The sequence below is a fragment of the Mustela nigripes genome, chromosome 2 (genome assembly GCF_022355385.1).
Source record: "Mustela nigripes isolate SB6536 chromosome 2, MUSNIG.SB6536, whole genome shotgun sequence".
NCBI classification, from domain to species: domain Eukaryota; kingdom Metazoa; phylum Chordata; class Mammalia; order Carnivora; family Mustelidae; genus Mustela; species Mustela nigripes.
Window position 1 is genome coordinate 85,382,320 of NC_081558.1, and position 16,664 is coordinate 85,398,983.

Here is a 16,664-nt window from a genome sequence, read left to right on the forward strand (position 1 = left end):
CTATCACAATTAAATGTAGCTGTCCATAGGTTTGTTTTTAACTCAGTTTAAAGCAAATCTTTTTCCACTCTTACTATTAAATATTCATTGCATACACTTCATGGCATTTCTGTAACAATTTATAGAGATAAGCCCTATATTTTAAATTATGTAATACTTTTTAGAATTCATACCTAGTATGATGTGATCTTCTAAAACTTAATATTGTTGAGATGTAAACTGAGGGCCCAGTTGGGTAGATGTGTTTGTTTATAGCATTACTCTGGTAGTTTTAAATCTAAAGTGGTTTAGGGGCACCTGGGTGGCTCAGTGAGTTACAGCCTCTGCCTTTGGCTCAGGTACTCACCAAAGCACATACCCTCCCCAATGTCCATAATCCCAAGGTCCCAGGGTCCTGGGATCTAGCCCTGCATTGGGCTGTGTGCTCTGCAGGGAGCCTGCTTCCTCCTCTTTCTGCCTGCTTCTCTGCCTGCTTTTGATCTCTTTCTGTCGAATAAATAAATAAAATCTTAAAGAAAAAATAAAGTAGTTTAAAATATCTGGTTCTACCTTAATGAAAGAGATGTTTGTACATAAAAAGCACTATCAAAGTCTTTTGTAAATCTTCATTTAGCATGATTTTCGACAGTGCATAGATATTATAAATGCCCTAGGCCAAACACAACTGCAGTAAAAGTTAAAAAAGAATTTGGAATTTATCTTGTTTTGAGATCTAAGTCACCATTATATACATTATTTGCTTAATAAGTTAGATATATATATATATGTTAGAAATTACTAATGGAAAATATATGCTCTGTCTATCCTCATTTAAAATACTTCAGCTACAGAGGTATTTCTTTCAAATCAGTCAACTTATTTTAATTGTGAGTGCTAGGAATTCATTTTACAGTTATTTACCAATGAGAAATTAGTCTGTTATGTAATTTTCACATTGTAATTGTCACAAATAATTGATGAACTATCCCTGTGAATATATGTTGCACAATATACATACACAACATACATAATGTGTATGTGATTTATCTATTTATTAGAGTTTCCTCAGTAAGTATATCTAGATTATCTTATTGGTTAATTTACATTAAATACTTAAATACTTTTAAAATCACAATTGCATTTTAAAAATTAAGTTACTTTTCAAGCAACCGAAAGGTGATCTGTTCTCTTAAAGCACTTTTTAAGTATTTGTGCTGTCTGATCATTTAAAGGTCTTTGTGCAAGATTATTGTAATAACGTACCATTGCTTGCGTGTGTATTTGTATGTGTGTATATGAGAGAGAGAGAGAGAGAGAGAGCGAAAGAGAAGGGAAAGAGATCTGAAAGCAACCGTTACATCCTTTTTACAGTTATGGCAACTTAGTACAAGAATCAGAACAGAAACTAAAAACATCATATTAAACTCTCTTGCACCCTCTGTTGTTATTTTTGGGGAACACTACATGTATCTTTCCATGATTGTATTGGCATTAGACTTACTAAAATCCCTGATAAAATTAACACTTGGTTTATTATACTTGCTCCAAATTAGGTTCATAGTAAAGTAGCATTTATCTATAATTCTTGGTTTATGTTTCCTTCTATTACAAATATGTTTTTATTGTATAACACCTTAAGTCAAAGAGGAGCCTCTCTGTTTGTCTTTGATTTCTCCTAGTTACCAGTTTCAAGCCCCTCCACATGTTTCACACAAATGAAAATCTCTGCAGGATATACACACTGTATATACAGTTTTCCAGAATTACAAATTGTGCCTGTTCTTTTGTAAATCTTTCAATTGTCTGACAGTTTCCTGCCAAAATAAGAATCTGGAATCGTCCATACTAAAATTAAGAATTTATAACTGTTAGGAACAGATGTTTTCATAAACATTTGCTATAATTAATTTCAACTAGAGGTTTGAAGAAACAAAGCAGTTTTTCCCGCTTCAAAACTTTACTGCCTTTTCCCCAATAGCAAACTCTGAAATCTTTTCTCTAATACTATTCAGAAAAATAATTGTACTCCTTATTTAGTATGTTTTTGAAAAAGAAAAAATGCTTTTTTTCCTTATTTCCTTCCTTCGAAGGTTATATTTAATGTGATATGCTCATTTTGAAACATGTATAAAATGAAGAAAACCTTTGTAATATATTATGATGGCAAAACCTAGTTTAAGAAGCTGAAATTCTCTTAATTATTTGAAGGATTTTATATTTGATCTGGTAAATATCAGCAGAAGGGAAGAAATATTCTATTGGTGAGATCTTCTGTATTTAAGTAATTACAATCTTTAGTTTTAAAGAGAAAGAAGGCTCATATTTTAAATGTATGATATAGTTACTTATTTTATGCTGATTATAGAATGTTTCACAGGAAATGTCTGCAAGCTGTTAAATAACATGTGTTGTAAGAAATTTTCATTTAGTAAGAAACAGTAATTTTCTTTAAATCCTTTTAGTTTATTTATTATAATACCATTTAATTTTTTAAGAAAATCAAGTATTTTCTATGAGCGATCTTATAGTATCCATGTTTTCAAAGAACTAATAAAATATGCCCAGCTAAATTGATCTTAAACATTTAAGTGGTTTTGGATAATTTTCTTTTATAAAATTTGGCAATAGTTTTGAATGCTGTAATCCATTTTAGGATTTTTGTTTAATGAAAAAAAAAAAAAAAAACCCTAAAGTACATTTTGAAAAAAGAATAGCATGGAACACTGGGTGTGGTGCATAAACAATGCATTTTAGAGCACAGAAATAAAAAAATTAAAAAGAAAAGTAAGTGGACTCAGTCCAGTTCTTGTCATCCTAAACACTTTGGCACAGCTGTAAAGATTTTGAAAAGAACCAACATTCTTGACTAATCTGTCAACTATAAAATGTGCAAAGAAAAATAGGTAGCTGTCATTAAAATTACATTTCAGCTTTCTATAACCATTTAATGAGTACCATAATTATATAAGTATGGTACCTTAAGTACTGTACTCAATAATTAAAAATAATCTCATCTTTAAAGTGAAAGCTCTGTAATTACTATTTGACTTAACCAGGACCACTGTGATGATCTCCAGTGGCACCTTAGATTGTTCAAAGTGGATTAAAAGTATAAATTAAAATGGATAAATCATTAAATTATTAAGCTTTAAATATCATAAAAATGAATATAACCTGATGTTTAATAGTTACATTACAAGAATTAGAAGTATAAAATGTAATCAGAATCTAGTCTTTTTAATTCATTTCTAAGAATAAATGGTCTATTTAATAGTAGTATACTATGGTTTCATAAAAACTGTACTTTGAAGTATATATTTTAAAATGTAAACTACTAAAATTAAATTTCTATCAATAAGCATATATATTTTATACTGTGGCATTGGTAAGCATATTTTAAACTTCTTTAGCACATTTATTTTTATTCTATAATCTTTTAACTAATAGGTATGAATTTGTTCTAAGTTTGATACTATGAATATAACAGTTTCTTGAGTGGGATTTTTTTTTTTCTCTAAATGTTTGATATTACCATATGATGCTGAAATAACTTTCAATGTTGTTTTTCCATTTTTAAAGTTGCTGAACTCTTGCCCACAGTTAAAACATAAAGCTTTAGGGACAATATTAAGGTGTATGAAAAGTTCGTTGGAATGCATTCACCACCTCCAAAGCCTGCTTTCTCTTTTACCTCTGCTCACCAAATTCCTCGGCCATGGAGAGCTGGGGATATCCTAGGTTCCCTGTCTGTTGCTCTCTTTTGGCTGTACCAATGGCCAGGACAGGTGACGTGGTCACTAACAAAGAGTTGCCCTTTGTTTATAAAGACTAATGCATGATTAAATGGTTGACAAATTTTGGTGTTGATTATGATTCATTAAAAAATGTACTGTGCTTCATTTGTTCTGTTAGCAATTATTTTGATAGTATTTCTATCCAATTTAGGAATGGTGGTATTTATATTTTAGCATCGAAATGCTCTGTAATTACTCTTTGACTTAACCAGGACCAGAATTAATTACTATTTGACTTAACTAGAATTTTTTGCATAAGGACCTCTGATTACAAGAGATATTTGGGGGTTAGGGGTAAAGGGATAATGCTTTTGGACCCAATATACTGCATAGAGCTGTCACTCAGCAGCTTTTCAACTAAAATATTCAGTTTCATAATCTTCATTATTTCAGTGTTTTTAAATTTTTTTTTCCAGGAGATTCAAATAAAAATGGAAGAAGAAGTTCTACTTTAGATTCTGATGGGACTTTTAATTCCTATAGGTAGGTGATGAATACATAGATACATATTATTATAAGACAATATACAAGATATTACAGGATTCCAATCTTAGAGTAGTAAGGAAATGTTACCTGTGCTGTAAAAATAAGTCAAATGTAAAGAATATTGTGATATGTGATTGTTCTACAGGCTGTAATGAACAATGTAACCTTTTAGGTTCTAAAGTAAATGGCCTTACTGTAGACATCAGTTGTTAGTATATAATTGGTATGAATGCACATGTAGTATTAAGCTCCATTATAATCCGTTTTTTATTTTGTTTTTGCAGTATATCTGTTACCTTACTAAAGGCTTCCATTTGTTTAAGTTTCCTGTTAAAACAGAATATATTCCTTATGAGTGTTTAAGAGAATATGAAATGTAACCCGTGGTTACATCAAGTGCTGTTTGTTTATATCCCATTTGGTTCTTCAACAAATGGGGCAGTTACATCTCAGTTAGTGATTTTTTTTTTTTTTTAAGGATGTGCTGGTTAATAAAACATGTATCTTCTCTGGTATTTTGGTTATATTCTCCTTATTACTTAATTTCCTTGAGTAAATGTTTATGGATTTTGTGCCTTCATAACAGGGAAACCTAGGAAGAAGAAAGATTATATTATTTCCAGTAATATTTGAATATTCATATACTTAACCAATATAATATAAAAACTAGGTTGTTCTAAGGAAAAAATGTTCAGATTCAATAATAATACATTTAGGCATTGTAGATAGCAGTGCAGATTCTTAAAGAAATACTTCGAGTACACTGTCCTGATGGTTAATTAGTTCTGACTCTTTTGCAGTGACAATACAGTACACACAAGAACCACTGTACACTTGGAAACTCACTTGAATGTTAAGCTGTAACTCCTTCTTTTATGTAATGAATATGGAGTTTATGATTGGATTCTTTATATTTTTATTTGAAAACATATTGTATGTCCCTAATTGGAACTGTGTCATTTTTCTTTTCATAATCTAGGCAAGCTTTTAATATCTAGAATTGGGCCTTGTGCACAGGAAGGAAGCACTTAATAAGAATGTGGTGAATTAGAAAGTTTTTTTACAATTTGTTCATGAATTCCAGAAATGAGATGGTAATTGAAACACTTGACATCTTTATTTTATATCAGTTGGGGTCTGTATAAATAATCAGTCGTTCAAGTGTCACAGATACTACAAAAGGCTTATGTTCCCATGGTTTTCTAGAAGGGTATTATCACAGCAGTAAAGCTCATATGTTGTCATTATATTTTCAGTGTACTCATCCTACCTTATAAATGTTGGAATTCTTCAAATCCTTCTTTTAGTGCTGAAGTGAATATAAAAGATAGTTAAACATTCATGATTTGGCATGTAAGTGAAGAATGTTAATATGATAATATATGTGAAATCTATGTTGTTAGTATCATTGCTAGATATAAATACAATAAAAATAGCTAAGACAAAAGGAAAATAGGAATGTATTTCAAAGGAAGGAAAATCCATATCTGTATATAGTTTGTTGGTGAGTTAAATTTTATTGTTACATTTGTAGTTTAGCTAATTATAGTAAATAATGGACATATTATAAAGTTAAGAGAAATGTGTTAATGTGAAGGCACAGTATTATCTTGTAGTTTATTTTATTCTTGAATAGTTTGAAGATTAAAATGTTTTAGTATTATTGAATGATAATTATACTTTGAAAATGAACTCCTAATGCAACTTTGCACAATAAATACTAATGTTGTTAACTAATATAATTTTAATCAATGCCTGTCAGTGTTGTAATGTTAGGATATTAATTTATTGTTGTAATTAAAAAGGCAAGATAAAAAGCTCAGGTAGTACAATATATAAAAACGAGCTTTTCATAGTTGGCAGGCCAGTGCTGTTATTAAATAGTATTATAGTATTTAAGGTGTGAAATGAATATTTTTCTACTCAGCAGGCAATAGCTTTTACAATATAATGAGCTTACTTGTGAATTTGACACTTGGGTTAAATGCAGAATTCATAGAAGCATAGCTCTGGGGTATATTTTCATATTAAGGTTAACTGATAAAACCTAGGAATTGTTGAGTGATCACTCTAAAATGCAACAGAATTGTCAGTAAAATTCCTTTTTGAAAATGAAAATTGTTTTTCTGTTGCTATCATTGCTATTTTAAATGTTACATAAATTATTAGAAAAATGTGACTGTTAACCCTCAAAGCTCCTTTAGCCTACGAGTTCTACCTTTGTCTTATTACAACTGTTTCAGAAATCCTGACCTTTCTTCACAGTCAGATAGTTCTGGCTGCCAGCCTAGTACCATCATATTCAAGTTCTGTATACTTCTATCCAGGATAATGATTAGCCTTAGTTTGTCATCTTGTAAGACAGACATTCTAATGTCTAACCTGCTTCCTCCTCACAACTCTTGTAAAGACTGATCAAATGTAGGAGATAAAGCCTTTTGAAAATCCAATTGCAAACCCATTGCATTTATTAATTCTTTCTGGAATTAGGTCTTTCATCTAAATTGGCAACTTTGTTGCTTTAGCCTTCATTTAACCCTCCAATACATGTACCCTTTTATAGTGTATGTGGAGGTTTTATTATTAACTATTGAATTCAGTCTTGAATTGGTCACCCAAGTCTGTACTCTTCTTCCCATTATGTATTTGTCTTATTGTGGTCTTGGATTGTCACTTTCAAGAGGGCAGAGTCACTGATTGTTGTTGTTTTGTTTTTCATTTGTTAATAATGCCTAAATATATGGTGAGATGGTTCAGATCCTAACTCCAAATACTTGGGAGACTTGGACAAGTCTTAGCCTCAGTTTCCTCACCATTAGAGTGGGGGTAAGAAGGAGGAGTTGATGGGATAGTATCATGTGGTAAATGCTGAGTAAATAGTAGCTGCGTTTATCTTCTTGTCTGTGGCATCATCATCATCGTCATCATTGGCAACCTCCTGGTATTGAGAATTTTTTGCAGTGCCCTGATACAGAGACACTGAAAGGAAGGGAAAAAAGAATGTGTGACTTACAGGACAATATCTTTTGTCTGTTTGGAGGAAAGAAGCTAAGAACAAGCTTAACCTGAGGCTTGAAACTCTCAATCTGATACAGTATTCCAGTTGCCTTCAAAATTTGCTACAAAAGCAAATTTGTACACATAACAATGATATAAGGAAGATGTTTATTCTTTGTATAAGTTTAGAGGTGGATTTTTGGAATTTTGACAAATTCTGAAATACATAATTGATCAGATCCTAACACGATAGTACTATATGTCTAATGTTCATAGATTTGTTTTTCATAGGCCAAGAGGTTTTACCTGGATTTGTGTCTTTTGTGGTTTTGCTTCATTGATTCCAATGGAGTGCAGCTGAATTTAACAACTAAGGCACCAGTATGAATATTATATGGTGCCTAGATAATAGATTAGATCTTGTTTTAGAACTTCTTGTTAAAATTCAGTTTTATATCTCCCAACTAATTTGCAGATGATGTGTTAAAATGGAAAATTTAGAAGACTTGAGAAGTTAGTATTGGTTTATGCAGTAGATCTTACGATTTTTAAAGACCAGTGTTCTCTGTCAGTTTATATGAGCCTTCTATATTTCTTACTTAAATATTAAAACTGAGAGACCCTTGCTGGGTATGAAAGAAGAATAGTGGTTTGCCGATTAGCAGTTTGCAGTAGATGATTAAGTTAGTAACTGTAGCACAAGGCCGCATGGTAGAAGGAATATTCTTTCCCCACCACCCTCCTCCTTTCCCAAGGGCAGCTGACCTTCTCCTCTCCAAAGAGGCGAGCCCCTTGCCAGCACATATGACTACAGACTATTACATTAATCTGTTTAGCTGAAGTACCAGCTGCTTGCATGTTTTTAATTATCTTATTAGATGGTATAACAGTGACCTATGAAATAAATTGAAGGTGAACATTTTTAAACTTTCCCTTTTTTACCCTATGTTTCTAAATATCTTTATTGGTCAAATTATACCTTTCCACAAAAGTTCATAGAAGTCTGTATGGTTTTTTAACCCGTGTAATGCTTTTTTCACATATAATGTTAGGATTCCCAAAATAGAAAATAACTTCATTTTTGCCTCATTCTTGATTTAGGATATAAAGATTTAGAATTGCCTCATTTGAGATTTAGGTAGTGTTTATGTAGTAACAAATCCATGTTAAAATACATTGCTTAAATAGTCAGTTTAGTTAGAGAAGACCCAGACAAGTTATTGGCATTCTCAGGGAAACGCAGAATATTGCTTAATTTTCAGACATCATCTTGGTGTGTTGTATAAATGTCATAGGATAGAAAATAAGTCATTGTAGATCATTTTTAAATAAATTTTTTTACTTAACTATGATTTTCTAGATTCTGATACAGGGTAGTAAATCAGGTAGTCTACCCTAATTACTTCTACAATTTAATTTCACATGGTACCATTGCTGGGTATATTTTCCCAAGCTCTGCCATTAGGAAAAATGTATTATCTTGTGACTTTTGACAGTTGGATAATTTTCAAATAATAGTTTATAAATGAAATGTTGACTCCAGGAGACACAGTTCAAAATAGTAATAGCCAGTGGTGGTTCCGTTATAACTCATCACCAATAAACAAAGTTTGTTAATAGTTAGAAACCTTGGTGTTTCATTTTTTAAAAAGGTAGTGGATGCAGAAAGGATTGCAAAATACTTATGCATGTCTTTTGAATTAGTAAATCCTACAACTGGGATGGTGGGATGACTTGAGACTTGAAACATTTATGAAGACCTCAAATAAATGTGAAGTACACGTTAGTTAAAGAACTACCCATTCTTTTTAGCTTCCTGTTTTTTTCCTTTTAAGAAATAACACATTTCATATTTTAAAAGAACATTTGTTGCAGAAATAAAGGGAACTTTTCCCCCTTTATATTTTTTATTTTCTCTCCTTAAAAAAGAATTAAATAAATAAATAAAAAGCCACTTGGCTGTATATTGGGTGGTATTTATAATTTCTTAATATTGATCTGAGCTTTTGAGCTTGCCTCTCTTTATCAATATTGTGTGTTCTGTACCCCATAGAGTTAAAGGCTGTTTTGAAGTTGATAAAACATTTTTAAAGAAATTATAGCTGGTTTGGCTTTTTCACTCCAAAGTAGATTCTTTTCCTGAATAATAAAAATACATTTATTTGAACACTGTTTAGTCATTGAATGAACTTTAAAAAGTAGTCTCATAGTTTTATTATAAATATTTTTATGTGTCCTATTTATATGTAATCAGTAATTTGAGAGAATGTGGCAAATATCCTTCTATCATTTACATTTATTTCTAGTATAATACCTTTTTTGTCCCATTTGTATGTAAGTGGGTCATATGTGTCTTGAAACAACCATGAAGTAGTGATTTAAAATATTAGTAGAGATTATAGAGTAAAAGCATACTTTGGATTTAATATTTAGAAATCTGGGTTCTGGTTTACACTCTTAGAGTGATAAAGGTTTGTTACTCTGTTACATTTAAGAATATGGATTCAGTATCAATTTAATTGCTGAATATTACACTTTTAGTCTGTTCAGGCTGCTATAACAGATATCACAGGCTAGGTGGCTTATAAACCACAGAAATTTATTTCTTGTATTTCTGGAGGCTGGGAAGTCCAAGATTAAGGTGCTGGCAGATGTGGTGTCCAGTAAAAGTCTGCTCCTGGTTCTCTATCTTTTCACAGTGCTCTCACATAGCAGCAGGGCTAGAGAGCTCTCTGAGGCACTAGTTCCATTCATGAGGGCCCACCCCCAAACACCATCACACTGGTTGTTGGGTTTCAACATATGAATTTGGGCGAAGTGGGACATTCAGTTCACAGCATATACTAAAGATAATAGAAACTAACCTGAATTTCCATCCCACTCTCTACCACCCAGTAGTTTTAAGTTCCTAAGCCCTTGCCATTTTATTTTTCTAGGCTATCACTGCTTTGTAAGTAGATGAGAAAGGTTTTTTTTCCTGATTCTTAGATCATTGTTTTTCTCACTTTTTTTTTTTTTAAAGATTTATATTTATTTATTTGAGAGAGAAGGAGCAGGGGGCAGGCAGGGGCATCTAGAGAGGGAGATGCAGACTCATGCTGAGCAGGGAGCCCAATGTGGAGCTTGATCCCAGGACCCTGAGATCATGACATGAGCTGAAGGCAGACGTTTAACTGACTGAACCACCTAGGTGCCCCGTGCTTTTCTCACTTTGTGTTGCCTATATTTTGTTGAGAATCTATGTAACTATATGATACAAACTCTGTAAGTTTTTATAAATAATGATTCAGGAAAACAATTTGGAAAAAACATACAGATTGCAGTAAGACTGACTAAAGTTTATATCTTAGCTCTATCATCTACTGACTGTGTGACATTAGGGAAAAGAATCTGATTCCTGATTACCTCATTTGTAAAATTGGAATGTTAACAGCTCCTATATCATAGAGTTGTAGGGAGCATACCTATAATGTGTAGAACACCTGGCCCAGTTATCTAACACATGATAAACTAATTTCTGCATCTTTCCTTTCTCTCTTTTTTGAAATTTCCTTAAGTTTTTTTTTAATTTATTAAAAATATTTTGTTTATTTATTTGAGAGAGGGAGAGAGGGGACAAGAGCGGGGAGGAGCAGAGGGAGGGAGAAGCAGGCTTCTGCTGTCCAGGGAGCCCAACATGGGGCTCGATCCCAGGACCCCAAGATCATGACCTGAGCCAAAGTCAGGCACTTAACCCACTTAGCCACCCAGGTGCTCATGAAATTTCCTTTAAGTTTTAATTAGCTTTTCATCTATTTAAGTTGTCCTTTATCTCAAAAAAGTATTTTTAAAATCCTCTGCAGTCCTAAACTGGCAGTAAATGAGTATTTAAGGATTAGACCTATAGTTATCTATAAAAGATGAAATTTATAAATATCTACAGTTATCTATAGATTATATAGGAAGAATGTTTATAAAACCCACACTTATTTAGCCTCACAATCTCAGTATCAAATTTTCTTATTTCTTGTTTTCATATTTGTTGACCTAGCATGACAACCTTTATAGTTCAATGATAATTTCAGAAAGCACAAAATATGTATGTAATCATTGCATTATCCAGAAACCAAAATCAAAATAATACCTTAATTCATATCTCCATAATGAAGCCATATTTGAAAGAAGGGGGAAAAAATCACACTTGAATGATGAATATATCTTCTTGAAGTAACTTTATTATTTTTTTATGATAATGGAATTGGTCAGTGTCTATGCTTTTCTGTGATATACAACTGTCTGAACTAGTTATTGATCCAATAAGGCCCTGAAAATGTTACCTTCCATTTAACTAATTAACTGGCTTGTTTGCATTTATAGTCTTACATTAACAGAACCCAAACTGACTTGAGCATACATGTTAGTTTGAGTTCCTTTGCTTCAGAAGCCCCTTCAAGCCCTTTTTATTATCTGTAGCCCGGCTCTAGGGGAAAAAAAATTTTTTCTTATTTGTTTATTTATGTAGTCAGCTGCAAGCTCCAATCATCCAAGGCTGTGTAAATGTTTATCATTGAAAAGACAGGCATACATTTGAAATATGAGGATAAGCTGCTCTGAGTCAGTCATCACTGAGAGTTCCTTCCCCTGAACACACTTTTTTTTTTCCTGGTGTCCCCAGTTGAAATGCACCCCTGTCAGCCCCATGGGTCACTATTTGTAGTATATATTAGCATGCTGTACTTTTTTTTTTTTAATTATTTATTTGACAGAGAGAAATCACAACCAGGCAGAGAGGCAGGCAGAAAGAGGGGAGGAAGCAGGCTCCCTGCGGAGCAAAGAGCCTGATGCTGGGCTCCATCCCAGGAACCTGGGACCATGACCTGAGCCGAAGGCAGAGGCCCCAACCCACTGAGCCACCCAGGTGCCCTTATGCTGTACTTTTTAAGTAGGGTAGTGAAATGGACAATGTCAATTTAAATATTTGGTCAGTAATGTTGAAGTGTGTTACTGGATCTATAATTTGAGAAAATAATACAAAGAAGAATGGTTTAAAAGTGGAAAGTTATAAATCTTTTTAAACATTTTACAAATACCTTGCTTATTTACTTATGGGTGTGCTTTATAGTTATATAGTTAGCTCTACATAAGGCTTGATACTGATTTTTGATTTGACAAAGATACAGTTTAAAGGTGGAATTTTTACAGAATATTTTAATAGAGATTGATATTCAGTATTTGTCTATTTTCCATATCAGATTACCTCAGCAGGCTCCCTGCTGAGCAAGGAACCCCCACCTTCACCCCACCCCATGCAGGGCTTAATCCCAGGACCCTGGGATCATGACTTGGGCTGAAGGCAGTCACTTAACCAACTGAGCCACCCAGGCGCCCCTGTAATCCTATTTTTTCAAGTTTTTTTTCTAATCCAGAGGTTTCACAAGTGTTATTGTGACATTTTTTTAATATATATACAATGTATACATATATTTATATATGTTTATAAATATATACTATTATTTATATATAATATATATCTTTATATATGGTCATATGCACATAAAATATAAATATAAAAAACAATATAAATTTTTGTTATATATTTGGTTTTATTTATATATATATATATATATATATATATATATGGTTCAGGAGAGCTAACAAATCTTCAATCATCCTGCACATCTTTATTGTACACCCATTATAGACAAGCCAGGGTGCTAAACCTCCAAGACCCAAGGATGAATAAAACACTGCCCACTCATCATCTCGGAGGGGAGACAGACATGGAAGCAACTAATGTAGATGATGACCAGTGTTCTAATGGGGACATTTTACTAAGAACTAGAGGAATACTAGATGGCCTAGTTAAATTTGAGGGGTTGTTGGGGGAATAGTGGTTATAAGGAAGGTATATCTGCTGGACATTCTAGAGGGACAAGACTTTTCTATGAGGTGAACAATGTGAGTAAAGATAGTCTTCATTTTCTACTAACAATACATTCTTTTGGGGGGGGGCACTGTTAAAATGGTTAGACTCAATTGCCTTTACATTTGTTAGTGACAACATTATGCCCTTAGTTATAAAAGACAGCTAAAGTGGCCCATACAGTATGAGTATTTACGTACATCTGTTTCATTCTGTTGACTTTGCTACTTTGCATGAACTAGTATTTTGATAGTATTAAAGTTTTAGATTTTAGTATATCGGAGGTGTTTGATATATTTAAATCCATGATCAAAAAATTTAACTGGGAGTTGAAAATGAGAATCTTTAAATCACAAAATTATATGAAATAGCTGATAATGATATAATTGAGAATGAATATTATATGCTTAGAAATATGGGAAAAATCAATAAAGCAGCTATGGAATAAAAAATAGCCTGCTAATGAGAGAATATTTGAAATTTAAAAGAAGTCCTAGTATCATCTGAACATATGGACATAGTTTTCATTTCATGATTATAGATGCAATGTTCTGAGATAGTTATAGTAGTTTAGCTGGTTGACATATTTCAAGGATTTTCAAAGACTGAATTTCAAGCTATTTGTTCAGATTAGAAAAGTAATTCAGATGACAAGCCCAAGTCTCTGAACCCATTTGAAGCAAAACGGGATAGTTGAACACTATCTCTTAACTCTCATTCCAGTTTTTTAATGTGCTTCTAGGTCTTAAAGTTGCCTTGAGCAGCAGAGCTGTACTGTGATTGAACCAGGCACAGAACTCTTGTTATGTGGATTTTGTTCAGTGCACATTAATGAGTTTATAACCTCTTAAGTAACTACTTTTGTTTGGTTGCCCCTGACCACCTGGCCAAACCCAGAGCCTGCTTCTCTCTTTTAATATTCTGATTATGTAGGTTGAACAGAGACTTTTTTTTTTTTTTTTTTTTTTTTCTACTTGAGAGATCTCGAAGAGGTTCGAGGGAGTAGGATAAATAAAGCCAGAGTGGTCTGACTGGTGTTTTTTTTTTAACACTGCTCCTGTCCCTGTTTTTCCCACTGTCACCTGGACTGTTGATGGGCCCTAGAGAAGGATCCCCATTTTCCTGCCTTTATATTTCTAGGTGTCATTCCTAATCATAATATTTTAAAAAGCTCTGTAGAAAAATGAGAATTTTCTTGTGCTAATTTTCAAATTTTATAGTAGCATTTCATGTGACAGTTTTATGGAAACATTTCTTTGGTTCATATAAGGATATCTGTGGTCATATAATTAAAATTTTTGTGGCATCCATTTGGGAATATCTGAATTATTGAGCATATGGATAACAGAATAAAAAAATAACAAAAGGCCTTTTATAAAGTCAGGACTAGATTTTAGTTCTCTTGAAGTAGATGAACTTTCAGATAACATAAAATTTCATCAGTGGAAAATATTTCTGCCTAAGATAGGAGTTTTATGAAACATATTTTAATTTGGACAAGGAGGTCATGAGAAAATGGTTCATCTTCTACTGTGATGCAGAACAACTCTTTTAAAAAAATCAGTAATAAAAATACTACTCCCACTGGTGTTCTAGCCTACATAGGAAACACAGTGCAGACTCAAATTAGGTCTCCACACCCTGATTCCTTCATTTTAGTGTCTTCTACCAACACTTTATCCCCTACCCCCTATATCCAATATTCAGAAAGGGGTTTTTCCTTTTTTTTTGTTTGAGATACAGTAGGCAGTTAAGGAAAGACCACAGAGGGGTTACACATGCCAACAGTAACGTATAGCCTCATTATGATAATGTGCATTGTGGTTTTGATTCCCTCCCTGTGGGGAGAAGGCGGCCATGACAGTTCCAACAAGGACCATATAGGGCCAAACCGCACACACCACCCGCCCCCCCACTGGGAGGAGGAGTCCCTTAGATGATTGGAAGCAGCCTCAGTCAGAGACCACCCTAGCTATGACCCATAACCTACGCAAACATAGAAAGGAAAGACAAAAGAAGACTCTGACCCCTGATGCAGTTGCCACCTCTGTGCCTGCCCCCTCTCCCACCTTGAGAGGATGCTTTCTCTTTAACTGCCAGTAAAGTCTTGCTTAAAGATTTGGCTTTGAATTCTTTCTTGGCCGAACTCAAGGACTGAGGCCTTGAGGGGAATGGGATTGGCTGCTGGACATTTGCATATATAGTAACATATCAGTTATTTACAAGTCAAATTTCTAATAGTTTCAACCAGCTAGAATATAACCAGAAACCTAGAAAGAGGAGGAAAACATTAGAACAGGCAAAATATTTGCTTATTAAAATATGTTTAGGCACAGGAGAGCCATTCTAGTCCTTATTCCTATAGTCTTATTTCATGTTTTTTCTTAAACTAGAAAAGATTCTGATAATTTATGATGTTGAATTAGGCTAAAATATGTGACAGCTTAAAGTCTAATTTGTTGTCTTTATTTTAAAAAAGACAGACTGAACAAGTGACAGAGGAGTGTAGATTTAGGATTTTAAAGAGCTAATGTATAATCATTATGCAGATTGGTAGCCAATAGCCTGATAGTGACAGTCATGAGAAAAATGCCCCTAAAAACAGAATGGAAAACTCCAAAAGCAAAGCAGTGTCTAGTTATTTAATGTAAGAAATAGCCATCCATTTTCCAGATGTATACCACATCTGGACACAAATTTCTTTAAGGCTTAGTAATATTTTGATACTCTCAACATTTTTGTGTCACAAAAAAAAATCACTTATGTTGCATACATTGGTCTTTCATTATGCTGGGTATATGAGGTATTCAAGCATGAGATTTTTTTTATACTGTGAGTTTTTTTCTTTTAAATTATAAATAGCATGAGATTTTCTGGTCACCTTTGGGTGAGGATATTTCCTTACCTTTTCAGATGCCCATGTGAAATTATTTTCTTAGGTACACTAATCCAAACAAATTATAAAGTATATAATGTCCATATTGGCTTAAAGTTTATCACATGACCCATTTATCTTCATTTGAAATTTTCATATTCTGGATATTTGAGCCAGTCTAATACAGAGTATGGTCATATTAGGTTCATGATTCAGATCTTGGATCTCATTCTTGCCAGAATTGATTATTTTGGGTAGCTTACAGATGCATCACTTCATCACTTAAAGATTTGCTTCCCTAACTTTTGTGTGTATATAAGAAGAGAGGGATGAGAGGAAGCAGAGGGTAAGGGATGGTGGCAGAGACAGGGAAACCTAGGCAGGGAAAGGCAACTATAGATAGAGATAAACAATATTATATCTATATATGATCTTACTAGCACCATTCATTTAGAATTAATTATATACTGTTAGATCTCTTATGGAACCATCTTGACTTTTGTTAGCTAGTTGTATCAACTTTTAAAGCGTATCTGTCTTCTTTATCCAGTAACACTATATGGGATATATATATAGTGCATATATTTTATCTCTTGAACTTTTTTATAGTTGTTACTCGAAAAATCAAATG

At 33.0% G+C, this 16,664-nt stretch overlaps 1 protein-coding gene across 1 annotated transcript in view; it reads left to right on the forward strand.

The window, feature by feature from the left end:
- TBC1D5 (TBC1 domain family member 5) overlaps window positions 1-16,664 on the forward strand; it is a 547,758-nt gene that overhangs the window by 283,673 nt on the left and 247,421 nt on the right. Inside the window, exon 4 of the mRNA XM_059390875.1 lies at window positions 4,190-4,256. Within this exon, the coding sequence (XP_059246858.1) occupies window positions 4,190-4,256 (67 nt within the window). The remainder of the gene's footprint in view (window positions 1-4,189; window positions 4,257-16,664) is intronic.